Source organism: Hylaeus volcanicus, unplaced genomic scaffold, assembly GCF_026283585.1.
Source record: "Hylaeus volcanicus isolate JK05 unplaced genomic scaffold, UHH_iyHylVolc1.0_haploid 12221, whole genome shotgun sequence".
NCBI lineage: Eukaryota > Metazoa > Arthropoda > Insecta > Hymenoptera > Colletidae > Hylaeus > Hylaeus volcanicus.
This window is the reverse complement of record NW_026533163.1, coordinates 1,030,772-1,048,074: the sequence shown is the minus strand read 5'-3', so window position 1 is coordinate 1,048,074 and position 17,303 is coordinate 1,030,772. Positions and strand designations below refer to the sequence as shown.

Here is a 17,303-nt window from a genome sequence, read left to right as displayed (position 1 = left end):
GTTTTCAAAATTCTTTATTACATTAAAATCCGATATTATACAATGATTAACTGTTAGTAACACAGTGAGATCATGTGTTTGAAGTATTGTCCAGTTTGGGTTCTTATGTTGATTTTTTCCAGAGAATAAAACACTACTATAATATGTTGCATTGGCCGTTTTCACAAAAGTGTGTTTCATAAACAAATTTCTAGTCTGTTTTGTCTATTAAAAAAACTTCACGACAATGTATGTCGGCATTAAAAAATATCTAAAGATACGCAGTATAAAAAGAACGGCAAACGGAATAATATTATACTTATAAAATAACAAAAGAATTTTTTTATAAAGTTTGAATCCATTATAGTGAAAAAATAACACTACACAATGTAAATTCTGTGTTTTTTTTGGAATTCTTTGCACCTTTTTTCAAAAAATATCTTTGCGGAATCAATGAATGTTTACATTTACTTTACACTTGCGAAAAGTTTTAAAAAGGAGAAAACAAAAATTTATGTTCACTTTTGTAGCACTTTAAGAAAATTAAAAAAAAATATTCATAGCAGGATATCCTAAATTATTAAAAACATTTTTTAAAATCATAAATACTGCAAAAGACGCAACTTTCTTGACATCAGTCAATTATTTAATAGCTACACAAAAGACATACAAAAGCACGTTTTAGGGCTTGTAATATCCGACAACGTTTCAATAACTATTCGTTTCACAAAAAACAATCAAATATTACTTTGTTCTACTTTGAAATTAAGCAAAAAATTATGTTATGAAGCCTAGCGAGAAACTAATGTTTTAAATGAATAAGCAAACTACCTAGTACACAACGAAAAACAATTTACAATATTCCCTTGTACTAAGGCAGTCCACTTACCTTTGTATCTCTATCTTAATGTTGTAGGAAACTAGCTAGTACAACGCTACGCGCAGAAAATAATTCTCTAACAAATTGTAATTCATTTAAATAGAAGAATAAATAGTATACTCTAGTGCTTTGGATTTTGATTTATTAGCGGTGAACAACCTTAATAGGTCTTTGTGTTGTGAAAAAAACTAATTTCAAGCAAGTACAATGGCTTGCGATTGAGCCGGCGTTAAAAGTAAAAATACTTCCCGTGTTTCTTATTTTTAAATGTTTTTTTGTTGGTACGTTAGACAATTGAAACAATTTATTTGTTTTCTTACTCGACTTAAGTTCAAAAATATAACGTGAATCAAGAAAACGATTTAAGTGACGCTCAATAAAATAAAAATTTCTTAGTATATAATGTGTCTGTGCTTTCAAAGAAATTAGAAGGTCAAAGCACAAGCTACTGAGCTGCTTTTAAGGGAAATCATTGTCCGGCTACATTTAAAAAAATGTTCTACTTGTAAAACAAAGATAAATTTTTCTTCTTGCGGGAGATCAACCTAGTACATTGTTTGATCGGATTAAGATTTTTTTTTTAATTTAGCAATGCAACGTCGCATGACAACATTATGAGTCTAGTTGTATATCTCCTAGAAATTTGAATGTGAATCTAAACGATTTCACAAATTACATCAGCAAAGCTTATATTTTATAAAACATAAACTTTTGTCACGGCATCTATTAAGAATTACAGTAACTTAGCTGGGTAACGAAGATAGTGTAGACTGGAAATTTTGATTTCTCTAGTATGTCAATGAAATAATATATAGTAGCAAGTGGGGTTGAATCAAGAGACATAGGCGTCGAAAAATTTGTGTGTGAAACGCAGCTCTAAATTATTCATTTATTAATTATTAGTGAAATAGATTCAAAATATAGTATATGAATTGTATGACTTTGATGTATTAAGATATTTGGATTCCAAAAGAAATTAATGAAAACGGTTTGCTACAGAATACTAGAGGTATGGGTGGAATATTTCCTGTCATACGAGAAAATAATAAAAATGAATGAAATCAATTAAAAAAATTGGATTTGATGTATTTTAATAGTCATCTGATTAAAAAAATAATTGTATCAATCTTTATAATTGAGTTTTTCGTTGTCTAGAACTATAAAATTTATATCTTTTGAAAATATCATCATTAAAACAAGTCTCCCGTGTAGGTTTCAACTTTCTCTCAAGCTTACGACAAAAATTCTCTTTATATACCAAACAAATTTTCAGTTTGTTTTCTATTTTAAAGAAGGACTATCGTAACATTGATTATAATAATCTAGATCAGATTGTATACTATCAATAAATGCAAAAGTCATATAAAAAAACTATTAATTTAATTCTTATAAAAGTATATTAAGATGTTTAACACAATATGCCTTTATCGGCAAAAATGTGATTAAACGCAATGGGTAAGATATTATTTTTTATAAACTTAAAAAAACGTATGTGGTAAAAATATTCAAAGCAAGGTTTTTTAATTGGTACACGGAAAGTTTGAAATAAAGAAACAAATTTATTACACAAGAAACTCTCTACATATAAGTGAGTAGGAACAAGTTATCCTTTCTACTACACCTGCTCTTTTCGGAACTATTAAAATAGATTTTATTGAAATAAAAATGTTTGTTTTTTCAATAACGTATATATTGTAATGACGCAAAATTCATTTAAAAAAAGAAAAAAATAAATGAGGTTTTTTAAAAATCTAATTTTCTTAAAACATAAATGTTTGATTTATTCACTCTAAGTTTTTTTTTTATATATTACATCCAATTTCTATACAGAATTTTTTTTTAACATATTTCTCATTTTGTTTTAATATCAAAATACTTTAAAAAATCATGTGACGACTGTTGGTTTAATGGGCAAAGGCTTAAAGAAAAAATTGTTTTAATAAAAGTTTTAATGTCGTTTTAGTAATAACATTGCATCGAGTATTCGTTCTTTTTAAATTTACACCTTGTTGAATAATAATAATAATAAAGTATTTTTATTTGAACAAAATTTTTTAATACATCGTATTAAATAAGATGAAAATAATGAATTAAAACTTTTTCTAGAATTAACAATTTAAATGAAAGACAACAGATTTTTATAATAAAATTACTGTACTCTTGTTGACTTCAATTGAAGTTAATGTAAGGCATCGAAGATAATGATGTATTATTATAGTCCCAAAACTTTTACTTTGCAATGTTTACTCATCATAATCAGTGTTTTAAGTGTCTTGTAATCTATTATTTACAATTTTTCTAAATTACTAAATATAAAAAAAAAGACGTTATCAATATTTTGACTACCCCTTAAAAAACGAATTTCATTAGTTGTATAAATGGAAAGTAAGAAAGTATATTTTAATGTTAAAGTTTGTCCTTCATCTGATCTTTTGAGATTTTATAGCTATGGTTACAGTAGTTTCATAATGAGTACTTTGATATAATCTATTGACGTAATGTAACATGAAAATATATAATGAAAACTATTGATTTTCATTATTTTTTTAGCGTATAGACTTTAGGAAAGTTTTTAATCTCAAAGAGTACTAAAAATAAATATTTTTTTTATCTACGTAAACAAACTTAATTTATCTAAATATTGTAAACTGGAGTTGTTTTCAAATGCATTGAAAATTGTTGTATACATATATGCGGAAGGGATTGAAGTTTGAAGAACATTGCTTTTAAATTCAACCATAATTTAAAAAAGGAGGATCTCGAAGTAAATTGTTGTTGTTGTTTTTATACGCTAGACGTTTACTTGTTTGTTTATACAAGACATCAAATAGACTAGATTTTAATGTATAGCGGTAGTTTTAAAAATTAAATTTTAAACGAAAATGACACTGTATAATCTAACCAATGACTTGTATGGTTTATGTTTGAAAGAATTGGAATAAATGTCTCCCTTCGTTTTCGAAAAAAAAGCAAAGCTTAATATATTCAAAACGTTTTTTTTGAAATAATTAGGATCAAATAACAAACCTTAAAAAAGATAAATATAAGTTTTGGAGTGCTTTTATTAACATTACAAAGCGTACGTGGTTTAAATTTGTACATGATACTAAAAAAAATACTTAGAAAAATATAAAGATTTATATACTTTCTTCAAAATCTTTCTGTATGGGGCTTTTGTCGACAATTTGTTAATGATCACATGCGTAACATGGAGACTGTAAAACAACTTGAAGTTTTTTTTTAACGAGTAAAATATCAAGCTGGGTCAGCGAAAAAATCGTGTCAATGGAACATCCTGAGTAAGAAGACTTGAGTAAGGGAGTTTTGTTTAATGTTTCCAGTAAGCAAAGGTTGCTATTATGAAAATTAAATTGTCGCTACATTAACAACAATGTATAAGAATTACTTAAAAATTTTTTATTTATTTATTTAAAAAAAAAAATGGAATGCCAAATAATTCTTCAAAATACAATGATGTTAAGGTAACAAAGTTTTAAAAACTGATAAAAAAAAATAGGTAAACTTTAAAAAAAAAGCGATCAAGAAAAAAGTGATAGTAAGAAAGAAAAAGATTTACTTAGTAGGCTATTTTAAATTAGTATGTAATAAATTACAACTGGTATTGTGTAGCAAAATCAAAAGAGAAGATATACGTCAATGAAAATAAATCGGTCATACAATAATATTGACCTCTGTTGTAATATTCCACTTAATATATGAGTTTGGTAGATCACTGCGTCGTGAGTTTCTTCGTAAAAAACCTTACCGAAAGCTTTTAAGTTTGTTATTGCTTTCTGTGTTATCGATAACAAAATAAAAAATTGGTCTACAGAACAATGTAATGAAACGTTATTGAAAAAAGAAGAAATTATATCACTTTAAAGGTTATCTGATCATTCTGAAAGTTTTTTATTCAACATCATTGCAAAAATGTCCTTTATGACGAATGTTTCAAACAATTTATTTTGTAAAACACTTAAAAGCAGCTTTAGAGTACAAGAAAAGTAGGTGCGAGAATCGTGTTAATAAATTCTTTAGACCATTTGTTTTAAAACGCTTTGATTTATGAAAAATATTAGAATGGGATATACTAAAGAAATTATTGTAAATTTGACGTACAAATAAAAAAAGTTTGTGTTGTAAAGAAAAGATTACTACATAAGCGATTCGATTGTTTTCTCGTATTTAATCACTTAAATAGGCTTATGATTTGAATAGTTTCACAATATTTTTATTGAGAAATATACTAATCTAGAATTCTACTTGAAACATGAGATTGAAAATATGGTGTTTCATTTTATTTTAAAAGAAAACTGAGTAAATTCTTTTTGTCAATAGTCGAAATGGAAAAAATTAGTACAAGACGGCTAAACGAATTCAAGCTGTACCTTCTTTTAAAAACAGTTATATCAAAAGATAAAATTAGTCTACTGAATTTAAATCGTAGTAAGCTAACACTACAATGATGTCACAGCAACCAGCTGAAAGAAAAAAATTGGTTGTTGATACAGGAGTTTTCACTAGAATCAAGCAATTGTCAAGTTTTGGTTATGAGAAGTATTATACAGTTGAAGGTGTAATTAGAGAAATACGTGATCATGCTGCACGTCAAAATTTAGAATTTCAGTCAGATGTCCTTCAAGTTATTTCACCATCTAAAGAAGATTTATGTTTTGTAAGACGTTTCGCTAAACTATCAGGCGATTTAGGATTTTTATCGGAAACTGACATCCATGTTATTGCTCTAACGTGTATGCTCCAAAGGGAAACGAATAGCGCTTTTAAAATCATGTCAGAGCCTAATTTTGTTTTACATAAAACAAAAATTGACAATGTTTCAACTTTGCAAAAGAATGTTTGGGGATTAACTAGTACTAAAAAAGAGAAGTCAGATGTATCAATAAATAGCAATCAAAAAGATGATGGTAATTTTGAATTCAAAAATGGAGTGACCATGAAAAGAACTGATCAATGCAATAAAAAAGAGATTAATCTTGTTGAAGAGAATAAGATGTTAAATTCTAGTTTATTAGAGACAAATTCAGATGAGGCAAAGAAAATAACGAACTCACATGAAGAAAATTGTGATAAAAAACTTGACTTGAAAGAGGTAACTCAAGAAATGCAATCGAAATGCAAAGAAGATACACTCTCACAATCGGAGGTTTTTTCACAGGTAGAGAAAAATGCGAAATCCTGCGAAATGCAAAGGCTTTTCAATGATTTGAGTGAGGAAGAAACCGACGATGATGAAGATTGTTGGTTATCGCAGGACAATTTTCATTTGTAAGAAATAATAACCATCATTTTATAAAGATGTCTTTAATGTTAGAGCTTTTGGGCCTAATACATCAAAAACAACCAACGATGAACAAAAAATGCAAGTGGCATGTTTGACAACCGATTATACAATTCAAAATGTTCTTATTCAAATGGGACTCTCAGTTTTATCGTTAGATGGTTATCGCATATCGGAAGCAAAGCAGTGGATTTTACTGTGCCGGTAATTACTTCAGTGCACATTATTAAAATGCGTAACCAGTGTAAATCAGGGCATGTCGTCAACATACGTTGGATGCTACACGCAAATTTTGTTCTCATTGTGGAAATAATACTGTTTATCGAGTACGCTTTCTATTTTTTATTTTATGCTAACCTTACTTCAAGGCAGCGTTAAGAATTTGTGACAATGGGCATGCATATGTTGAAGATTTTAAACCCCGATTGAATCTTCGGGGAAAAATTTACTCTATACCAAAACCTAAAGGGGGTCGTAAAGTAATTGCGTATTTTTCTATCTACTGTTATGTATGTTACTTTTATTAATTCAAGGGAGATCTTATTTTATCTGAAGACCAAATGTTTATTGGAAATCGTCAATGTCTACAAAAACATTATATAAGACAAGTGGAAAAAGAAAAAGTATCGAGAAATCCTTTTAATTTGGTTAGTTCTTTGGTCGTTGGGACAAATTTTGTTTACTGTATTCAAATAATACGTCGTTTACTTCTTTCTTTTTTATTGATACTGTGTCTAATTGAAAATAAAGTTTTTTTCGCGTTTTTATTTTGATAGGATAATACTTATGACCCAAGCAATTGGTTAGGAAGAGGAAACTGTCGTGTGTTACCTCAAAGTTTGCAGGTAAACATTTTATTATGTATCCAGCTAGTATCTTTTTACTTCAGGTAGCTTTCGGTCCGGGAAACCCTAATTCCAATAGGTGGCAAAAACGAAAAGGGAAAAACCGTACATAGTGCAAGAGTGCATGTTACGAAATTCTTATCAAGCATATATAAAGTACGCAGTTTAAAATAAAAAATTATACAAAACACAAATGTAGTTTTAGCTTTGAATATAAATTTTATTTTCAAAGTCTACACAAAAATCATTATCTAATCAATAAAAACTACCGTCTCATATTAAATTTAAAAACATAGCGTTTTAAGTGTTTTTTAAATTGCTTGAATGATGTAAAGAATCCTTTGTGCCACCATAAGAATTAATATTCTGTTGCAAATTTTGAATATTCACTGGTGTAATAATACCTTCACCTATTATATTATGGTCGTGTTTAAAATGATCGTCGCATCCATTTTTGTCAAAAAGTACTCTTCCATGGAATTGCGGTAAATTACTATAGGGAGCCGGCGGCATTTGTTGAAAGTTTTGAGTTGTCTGGGACGATACCTTTGGAAACGGGTATATATGTTGCAGATTTGCGATTGGTCGTCGACCTTGCTGATATACATTGCTAGGAAGTAGTGGTTTTTGCTGTGTTTGCTGGTAAAGCATCGAGGATGGTTGAAATGATTGGCGACTCGAATTTGGATCTTCTTTAATTTGAGAAACAGAAGGAAACTTTTGTAGTTGAAGTTGTTGCTGGTACAATCGTTGTTGTTGTATTTGAAATTGTTGTTGTTGAAGCTGCAGTTGTTGTTGTAAGTGTTGCTGAAATAATGGATTTGATGTCAGTTGTTGCTGTTGCTGTGGCTGCAAATGTTGATGTAATTGCTGCTGTAATAAAACTTGTTGCTGCTGTCGTTGCATTTGTAGAAGCTGTTGCTGACGCTGCATCTGTAACAATTGCTGATCTGGTTGTTTATGCTGTTGCATTTGCTGTTGTTGCATTTGCTGTTGTTGCATTTGCTGCTGTTGCATTTGCTGCTGTTGCATTTGCTGTTGTTGCATTTGCTGCTGTTGCATTTGCTGTTGTTGCATTTGCTGCTGTTGCATTTGCTGTTGTTGCATTTGCTGCTGTTGCATTTGCTGTTGTTGCATTTGTTGAGGCTGTTGCATTTGTTGAGGTTGTTGCATTTGCTGAGGCTGTTGCATTTGCTGCTGTTGCATTGGCTGAGGCAACTGCATTTGTTGAGGCTGCAACAGGTGTTGGGGTTGTCCATGCTGAGACTGCAAGTGCTGCTGCAGTTGTATTTGTTGATAGGATTGTTGTGACTGCTTCTGCTGAAACTGTTGCTGTTGGTGTATAAGTTGTTGGAATTGCGACTTTTGCAAATGCTGGTGTGATTGCTGTTGCTGAAGTTGTTGCTGTGATACGTTGGTTTGTTGGTGTGACTGCTGTGCTTGAAACTGTTGATTTGCATTTTGCGCTTTTTGTGGTTGCTGTTTTTGATGTAGTAGCATTTGTTGTTGCTGAAGCAACTGTTGCCGGGGCTGCTGTGGACGTGCACTATTTTGTTGCGCAGTTTGAATTTCAGAAAAAGACAATCGAGAATTTGTTCTTTCTCCGATTGTTGAATCTATTTCAAGAGAGTCACTGGAAGATGTGTTGTTAAAACTAGGATTTTTAGTTTGAAATTGTTGGTTTGGTGTTGAATCAATGAAATTTTCAGAATAAACGTTTGGTGGATTCACATCGGAAATCCGAACAGACGTGAAAGTTTGACACGAGACTTGGTTTGTAGGTGATAAGGAACGGCATACAGGTGTTATTGCTACACTTCGGTTAATGTTTTTCTGCGAATTTTTAACATTAACCTGATTTATATTTTCTGATAATTTAGAGTTAAGAGTATGAGGAGAATTCGAAATACTGCCAGATTTCTGGTAATTAAAACTTTCGCTATTTTGGCTCACTCCACTACTATTAGCGTCATAGAGAGCTGAGTTTGTGTCGCTTGTTATATTTGTCATTTGAGACAACTTATCATTGTTGATTTGTTTACTTAAGGATGTGTCTACATTGTCGAGTGTGTTCCATGTATGACTCGTATTTGAGGAACAACCAACTAAATTAGACGAAGACGTTTGCTGCGTTCCATCTGATATATATGGTTTACAGGAATCTTTATGTGCCGAATCACGTAGTGGTGTCATAGTTTCAACTAGTGAACTGTCACCCTGAGAACTTATATGTTGAGGATCTCCAATACATGATAATGTATTATTTTTGTGTCTTTCTCCCGTCATTAACAATGGTCGACTATTATTATGTACAGAAGATTTAGAAAAAGAAGCTTGATTTCCAATATCGTTAGCTTTCTCTGTAGATTGTGTAAAATGACTAATATCCTTATTAACATTCTGATGTCTTTGGAGCATTTGATGCATAGGGCCACATGAAGCGTCACGTTGATAGACGTTATTTCCAACAACTGGCTGAAAACCTATTGGATGTTTACTACGGTGGTGCAATTGTTTAAATGATGAATCAAAATTACTCTTAGCCGCAGCAGAAGGTCCCTCAACTCCTACTTCTAATTCTTGCTTTTCCCCTATACTATGACTCCGTTGTAAGCTATTGCTTGTACAGGCAACAGCTTCTAATGGTCTTTTATTATTCCCGTTAGAAGGCATTTTTCCTTTTATGTAGAAAAATAATTTGACAGCAAATATACAATTAAAACAAATAAAAACTCACTATTTGTCAAAGTATTTGTTTCGGGAATCCAACTTCGTAATTCATCCTGTTTTGTATTTTGGTCATAATAGTTGGAAAAAAATTGTCCTCCAGTATTAGACACGTTGGGTAAAAGAAATTCATTGATTGGTCCTTTGTCTCCATGCGGTAATGGGTTACATGACGTAAACGGCAAGTTACCGAGCCCAGGTATCATGTTTGTTTGATTTGCTGAATTCTGCGGTTGTGTAGACATAGAAAAATTAGATGGAGCGGAGTGCTTGAGCGTAGGCTTCCAATAAACAGACGGTTCTTCATTACAATTTCGAATGTTATTGCTAGCTTCCCAGTTAAAAGGCGAATATGGTGCCAGGATAGGGGCAACAGAATATTTTGGAACAGGTTGACGAAATACTGCAGTGGCAAGTGATCCGGTTCCCCGCCGTGTTGTGGAGGGCCGCACCACAAATTTTTGCACAGGAGCCGAATTAATTTGTGATTGTTCCAATTTTCTAGAGTATTTTGTTAGCGGAGCGTTGTTTGTTATAGGAATGTTGGATCCAAAATAACTCATATATTCATTAGTGGGAACCATTTTCATATTGTTTTTATACAAAAAGTTATCTTGAATAGTAAGCGGCATTCCAGAACCGTTGCAATACATCATGTTTTCATTCAAGATTGCTTGCGAATGTTTTGGATCAATGATCCCTTGAGATACTTTCTGAAGACAACTATTAAGAGGAGTATTTGGCATCGTAGACGCTCGATATATTTGAGAGTTGGATGACGGAACAAATGTCGATGGGACACTCATATTATTAAATCTTGATACTTTATCTAGAGGTACAGATATTGTATTTGAAGACGGCCATACATTCGAGACATGTAGTGGCGTTCTACTCGGATTAGTATGCCCTTCTTTAACTTCTTGTTTTGGAGGATGACTTAATGATGAGTTACTTAAGCCTCCTAGCAATGTCTGTGGAACACATGGACTTGAGCAACACGTACGACACAACCATAGTTGGGATTCCCGCAGGTCTACATCCTAATTTAAAGCACAAAATTATAAGGTAAGGCTGAGACACTCAAATTTTTCATTTTCTCAGACGACGTCAACGAAATAAAACGTACTGGTAAAACAGGTTTTTTAACTACAAGAAATGATTTTAATAATTCAGGAAGCGTTGGAGTTTGTGACAATTGAGACCAGTAGAAAGTTAGGGTGCTTTGTTCTTCAGATATTTCCGCCGACTCCTACATGTGATTAAGCATAAAAGTGAAATGCAAACCAAAAAAAAATTTTATATGACAAAAAAAAATTAATCATAGTTTCAATTTATCAATTTATGACAGTATTTATTCTTCAAAAAAAAATTAAAATTTTGCGGTAAGGTAGACAAAAAATTAGAGAATTAACTTTAGACAAAAAAAATAATAACTCATAAATAAAGAGTAGAAGGGTTTCATTGTGTCGTAACTTTCATATAAACATGAAACTAAAAATAACAATGTTACAATAAACCACTTTTTCTCATATTATTTTTTTATACAATAAACTAACAGAATGGGGTAAAAAAAGTGAATAGTAAGTTAAGAGGAACCACGCAAGCTTGCAAAGTTTCCGTATACATACAAAACAAAAATTTTCTTATCAAATTTTACTGCGTAAACAGAATACGATTTAAACTAGTTCATGAACTGGTTCTACATGAAGAATTCTTTCAAACTAGGAGTGTGTTATCAACTAAGATGTTTTCTTAAGACTTTAAAGCTTTTGTGACAACGAGAGTCCCTGTCGCATTACTAAAATGTACTATTAGAGAGGTCCATGCAGAACACTTAAGCATACACTTGAACTTACCAAATCAAAGCAATAATTAGACTGAAATAATTTAGGACTACAAGCTTGCTTTTGGAGACGTAGTAAAATCCCAATTTTTTTTAAAAATAGTTCGACGAATTCTAGCTTTTATACAAGCAAAATTATAACGTTTTGAATATTTTAAACTAACTAGTAATGTAAAGGGGTGTTTTATTCCAGAAATTTCCTTTATATTTAACGTCATGTTCGTTATACAATTACGATTTAAAGCTTTAAATTAAAATAAAAGCAAAACAAAACTTTAAAAAACTAAAAAAAAATTATATTCAAGGGACATTACCTGATATCAAACGAAAGGTTTCTTGGTTTAGAAAATCTTGAGATACTTTAACACTCTTTATTCAAGAAACAATGACCGTGTAATACATAATTCATTCAGTACCTTTCGCTTATTGTTAGATATCATATCGTAAATATGTAACAAACCCTTGTTTATGTTTGTATTCCAAAAAGCTTGATTAATGTGGCACTTTTCAATTTCTTTTTTCTGTTTGAGAAAACATAGATAAATGGATGAGTTCAATACAATAGATGGAATTCAAAAATTACCGTTTTATATAAAGCTATCTGCGATTTATGAAATGGTAATAAATCTCTCGTAATATTTATATTATACTTCCGGAGTAACTCAAATATAGGCATTCTATTATTAGGAGTATCCAATTTATTTGAAATATTTTTAACATCTAATTCATCAGACGGTGTTAAGGTTTCACACACTGAACGAATATGCTTTTCAAAAAGATTATCTCCAACAAATAATTGCAATATTCTATACTCAGAAAAACACACTATCAACTAACGAAATATACCTTAAATAAGGTGAGCACCTACTTTGAATTCATTATTGATCTATTTCTCATAGACTCTCCGTAACACTCTAAAATACCTCCTAAGCGACGAAGCTCTAATACTTCCAAATGGCTTGCAACTGCCTCTGATAATGTATTAGCAATAATTTCTGCCTGCCACATTTTCAAAAGTCGGTTGCTTTCCGCAACATGTCTTCCATGCACACTTTCGGTCTGCATGAGAGCCAAATCTTGTAGAATCTGTAGATACTCATTAGTAAAAATGGAGTTTAGAATGTGATGAACGGTTGTAGGGTGATCAGAAGACGAATTCTCTTTTATTTCATACAAGAAATTAAACACACAAGTAAACAATGAAACGTTACCGTTATTAGGTGTACCGAATCCTTCAAGTAATATACTTGAGTTAAAGGACTTTGAGTATGATTTTTTTAAAAAAGCATCCAGTGTGTTCACTAATCCGTGGTCGGATACATGAGGATTTATACAGGTTATAAATGACAATTTTGGCTCGTTTTTGCCACTTTCCGTATGTTTTTTCTTATGGATCATTTTAAACGTCTGACGATGACCATTCTACAAATAAAGTTAATATCATTGACAAAGAGAGCTATACCGCGTCACATAATTCTTCAGAACCAGTTTTATTATCATTCTTAATGTCTTCTTTGAAATCTAGAGTAGCTTTGTCTTTTATAAATGCAAACTCTTCGAGTGAGTGTGTTTCATTAAAATCGTAACTGTTTGATGAGTCTGTTCCATCCGACAAGTTCCACAGTGATTCGTTATCTGAGTTACTCATGGTTTCATTCAGACTATCGGGTGTTTTCTTTTTTCTGCTCTTATCACGCCATGTATCATCATAAAAAGAAAAAAAATTTGAAGAATGTTTTAAAGATACCTAAAGAAATATAATTACACCATTTAAACAAAAAAAATAAATACAATTCCATACGTTGTAACATGTTTCTTCGTATGTTTCTTGTAATTTTTGTAACCTTTGCGATATAAATGGTAAGGGAGAGACTAAAACAACTCTAGGGGGCGCTGGATACGAAGGAATTATATCCAAAGATGTGTCAGTTGATGCAGAAAGATATGATGTTAAAACTTGATTGACCTATAAAACAAATTCTACGCCTAAATGTTTTAACTTCTTTTTCTTACCAAATATTTTTTTTTTTTTTCATCAGATAATTTTGAGACTATATTGGTTTCATTTTCTTGCGGTGAGGAACTGTACGCTTCCTGCTCCCTATCTAATGTAACTTGGCACCACTCTTTCCACCGTTTTCGACACATCGATACCGTCCGCGCTCGGTTTAACGGAACTGCACGTTGCCTTTGTTAATTACACAAAGAAAAAGTCAGAATACCTAATGCAGAATTCATTTGAGACGCGACCAAATCCCAGTTGATATCCCAATAGCTGCAAGATATCAGCGTTTTCTCTCCCATATTTGAGCAAGTTGTTTCCAACGTATTATTTTCATTTTTTATAAGCATTGGGGATGTAACAGAGGGGTAACGAAACAACTAGACATTCGTTCAATCTGTAATTTATCTAGAATATTTTCTATTACTTGAACTAAACGTTGCAGAACAACATCCTCCAATGGCTCCCAAACATCCTCATGAGGCAATGAAACTGTTCCACCGCAGGTGAATTTAGGGCTTTTGTTAACTCCCAATAACTCATCAATTTCAGAGGTTCCTGCGCTACATCAAAGACTACTCGATTGATTGTTGAAAATTGCATACCAAATTGGATTTTTTTTAAAGGAATAGAAAGAGGCATTTTAGGAATGACTTTTGGTTTTCGTGAAACATCTAAAATGGAAGATAAAAGAAACAAAACAAGTTCTTCATACAAAGAAGCTTCTTTATTGAGGGTTGCAGCGCCGTCAGATAATCGACAAGACCGTTTTTCGGCATCTCCAAGACTTTTCTCATGTCGGGGCCTTGCTCGTGTTTTTTTGCGTGACAAAATCAATACATTCTCTTCAACAGTGTCTTCGCGACGCAATTCCTGTTAAAGCATAGTACACAAGAAAATTTGCAAACAAGCTTTATATTATTTCTTTAATAAACATAACATTATTCGAATTCAGTCTGCATTCAGCAATTTTAACTATGCGAACGAGTAAAACCGCTCAAACAATACCACACTCATGGAGTAACAAAATGTTTGATTCATTGTTAAACCATATATTGGTTAAAGGAATCAATACGAAACTTTTGAGATAGTAATAAAAAAAATAAATTGTAAAGAAATACATACTTATTAAAAAATGAGTCAAGCACTAAAATATAATTTTAATTTGAAATAATAAGGTTAAGTAAAAAAAAATTGATGACTTACTGTAAAACGTACATCACTAGGAATGTACTCCTTGGCTTTCTGACAAACCATATCATTCTGAACACCTTTTGACACCAATCCCTCTTCATTCTGTCCTAGTTTTAATATTTCCTTCATTTCCTGTCGACGTTTTAACCCACAAACAGCTGCAATTAAGTCTTGATAACGACGAACAAAAGCTAGAAATATATCTTGGATATTTCGATCCAGAAATTGTTCAGAACACTCTACACACAAAACAAATGAATCAGTGAATTGTACCTCACGTTGTATTTTTTTTTTAATTGACTTGGGAAAAAAAAAATTTCATTATGCAAAAGGCTTAATTTACCTAAGTTATGAACTAAAAAAGCATCACGTAACACGTTTGGTGGTGAAAAAACAAATGGATGAAGACTGGCGCCAACTTCTTGAGCTTTTGTTTCAACATAGTGAAGAAATAATTCGTCGTTTAATCGTTCACCGGTATTTGGTAATTCATTATTACTTAATGGAAAATCTGAAAAAAAAAATAGCATAATAATTTGATTACAGCTTTTTTTAATTTTAAATAAATTTGAAGCTTACAGTTCTCATCCCAAAACTCATGATGGATATCGAAAACTAACGGATCTAGTGAATGAAGCGGCTGCTCTATAAAATCTAAAAAATTATCAACTAAACCAGACAAAGAATCGACTTGTTTTCTTTCTCTACAAAAAGTTGAAGGTGCCACATTAATTTGAACTAAAAATGTTAAGACAAAAAAAAATGTTACCTATAAAAATTAGTGAACGGAATAGTGTTGCACGTGTTATGACAAGGTTGAATGCCTTTATCTACAAGTGTAGCGTTCAAGACATAAAGAGCATATTGTTGTGCATAGGGATAGAATCCTAAAGCTATAAGAGGGGCACCAAAATGAAATTCTAACGACACGGAATCTTGTAAAATTTTATTTTTGTTCAAAGGAATGTCTTCTCTATCAAAAGTCTTTGAATGGCTTTTCGAAGATAAATTTGTTGCACAGAAACCATTTAAACATTCTCTCTTGGATATACAGGTTTGATTATGTTTTGAATCATCTATCAAAAAAACATTAAATGAACTAACACGTAATGTCATTGTCTACACGACGCACCAGGTGAGTTTTTTCTTTTTTCTATCTGATACTTAGCCATTTCGATAATTTGATAACAATGGCGCATCATGTCGGAAGACACATACACCGAGTCTCCAACAAAATCGTTACTGTCTTTTTTTACGTCTTCATTTGATAATGAGAAATTTGAATCTTTCACATTGACGCTCATTGTATACATAAGCATATTGTCCGGAATCGTTTTTTCATCTAAATAATAAGCTACACCCAACCAGAAAGACATGACTGCTGTTGTTTGAGTTTTGCATACTCTTCTAAAAAGAAAACTATCTCTAGAAATTATAAAATTAAAACCTACGTTATAACAGGAATACGGGAATCATAATATTTGCGCGCTTCCTTAGCAAGTCGTCCCGCTATATCAATCTAAATCATACCATAGTACAGAAAATCATCAGATAAGGAAACCGACAAAAGAAATATATATTGAACCGATATCTTAAAAAAAGATTCAATGTACAACTATGATTCGTTTCGTATTGAAGATGCAGTATAAAACTGTAACTTTTAATGAAAATATAGAATACAAACTATTAACATCAATAGTAACCTTCCATTTTCTTTCATAATAAAAATCCCTAGCTAACCAATTTGCTTCTTGAATAACAAAATCCCACAATATTTTTTCTTTTCTAAAAATTAAAAATAAGAGTTGTTTTATGTGAACATTATTATGTCACCGGAATTTCTCTGGCGAAAGTTTCGGTGGTAGTTTTGATAAAAATTTAACGGCACGAACTCCACACACCAATGTCTCAACCTAGGGGTTTATCTCTAATACTAAAAGATTCACGATAATGTAGAGCTTTACCATTGTTTTGGGTAAACCACTCGTAACTGAAGCAAATGATTCATGATATGACGAAGCCTTGGGTTTATCATTAACAATAATAGTAGAGACATCTTTCATAAAAGGAATAGAGTCCGTAGCTTTATTTTCCATAGATTTAGAAGCAACAGACTTTACAAGAGTCTCTGCAACTATTATGTCATTTAAGAAAATGGATATAGGGTTAAAATAGTGTACAACAATATCAATGAAAAAATTGAAAAATTATAGTATAAGTTCTTACCTGTATTTATTCTATTACCTATTCAAAAAGAAAAATATTAGAGGCATTTTTTCTTAATATTACACCAAACTTTATTTTTTTAAAGACTTGCGTGCTTTAAAACTTCCTGAAGAACTCTGTTTCAACAGTAAAAAGAGTAATACTGAATAATGGAAGGATGTCAACGTTACGAATAATCTTTATTATTAGAAACCATTGATGGATATATAACTATCCATAACGATTAGATTTTTTTTTATTTTCTTTTTTTATAAAAACTAAAATTATTAAAATTAAAAAAAGGTTTAGTGCTTGGTATGAAACAAAAA

The 17,303-nt window shown here is 31.3% G+C and overlaps 2 protein-coding genes across 8 annotated transcripts; one reads left to right on the top strand and one right to left on the bottom strand.

The window, feature by feature from the left end:
* Window positions 1-5,295: 5,295 nt before the first annotated feature.
* LOC128883514 (uncharacterized) lies at window positions 5,296-7,318 on the top strand. 4 transcript variants are annotated; one of them, XM_054135960.1, is made up of 9 exons: window positions 5,296-5,969; window positions 6,024-6,145; window positions 6,192-6,362; window positions 6,412-6,484; window positions 6,527-6,637; window positions 6,692-6,805; window positions 6,935-7,003; window positions 7,048-7,159; window positions 7,209-7,318. In XM_054135960.1, exons 1-8 carry the CDS (start codon window positions 5,322-5,324, stop codon window positions 7,114-7,116), a joined length of 1,377 nt encoding a protein of 458 aa, XP_053991935.1. In that variant the 5' UTR covers window positions 5,296-5,321; the 3' UTR covers window positions 7,117-7,159; window positions 7,209-7,318. The 4 variants fall into 4 exon arrangements, with proteins under 4 accessions (XP_053991935.1, XP_053991936.1, XP_053991934.1 ...); XM_054135961.1 differs by lacking the exon at window positions 7,209-7,318 and having other exon boundaries at window positions 6,036-6,145; window positions 7,048-7,184; XM_054135959.1 differs by lacking the exon at window positions 7,209-7,318 and having other exon boundaries at window positions 7,048-7,184.
* Window positions 7,304-17,225, bottom strand: LOC128883513 (uncharacterized). Of its 4 annotated transcripts, none has more exons than XM_054135956.1 (26): window positions 16,996-17,225; window positions 16,734-16,903; window positions 16,603-16,682; window positions 16,473-16,554; window positions 16,221-16,288; window positions 15,902-16,176; window positions 15,539-15,845; window positions 15,349-15,473; window positions 15,113-15,280; window positions 14,782-15,008; window positions 14,181-14,448; window positions 14,003-14,133; window positions 13,796-13,955; window positions 13,587-13,750; window positions 13,375-13,539; window positions 13,036-13,320; window positions 12,442-12,980; window positions 12,157-12,379; window positions 11,990-12,094; window positions 11,888-11,942; window positions 11,738-11,817; window positions 11,587-11,691; window positions 10,857-10,979; window positions 9,741-10,770; window positions 9,541-9,681; window positions 7,304-9,486 (listed from the first exon to the last, which is right to left on the bottom strand). In XM_054135956.1, exons 2-26 carry the CDS (start codon window positions 16,863-16,865, stop codon window positions 7,304-7,306), a joined length of 7,221 nt encoding a protein of 2,406 aa, XP_053991931.1. In that variant the 5' UTR covers window positions 16,866-16,903; window positions 16,996-17,225. The 4 variants fall into 4 exon arrangements, with proteins under 4 accessions (XP_053991931.1, XP_053991930.1, XP_053991932.1 ...); XM_054135955.1 differs by having other exon boundaries at window positions 7,304-9,681; window positions 12,442-12,733; window positions 12,785-12,980; XM_054135957.1 differs by lacking the exons at window positions 16,734-16,903; window positions 16,996-17,225 and having other exon boundaries at window positions 7,304-9,681; window positions 16,510-16,554; window positions 16,603-16,683.
* Window positions 17,226-17,303: the final 78 nt, after the last annotated feature.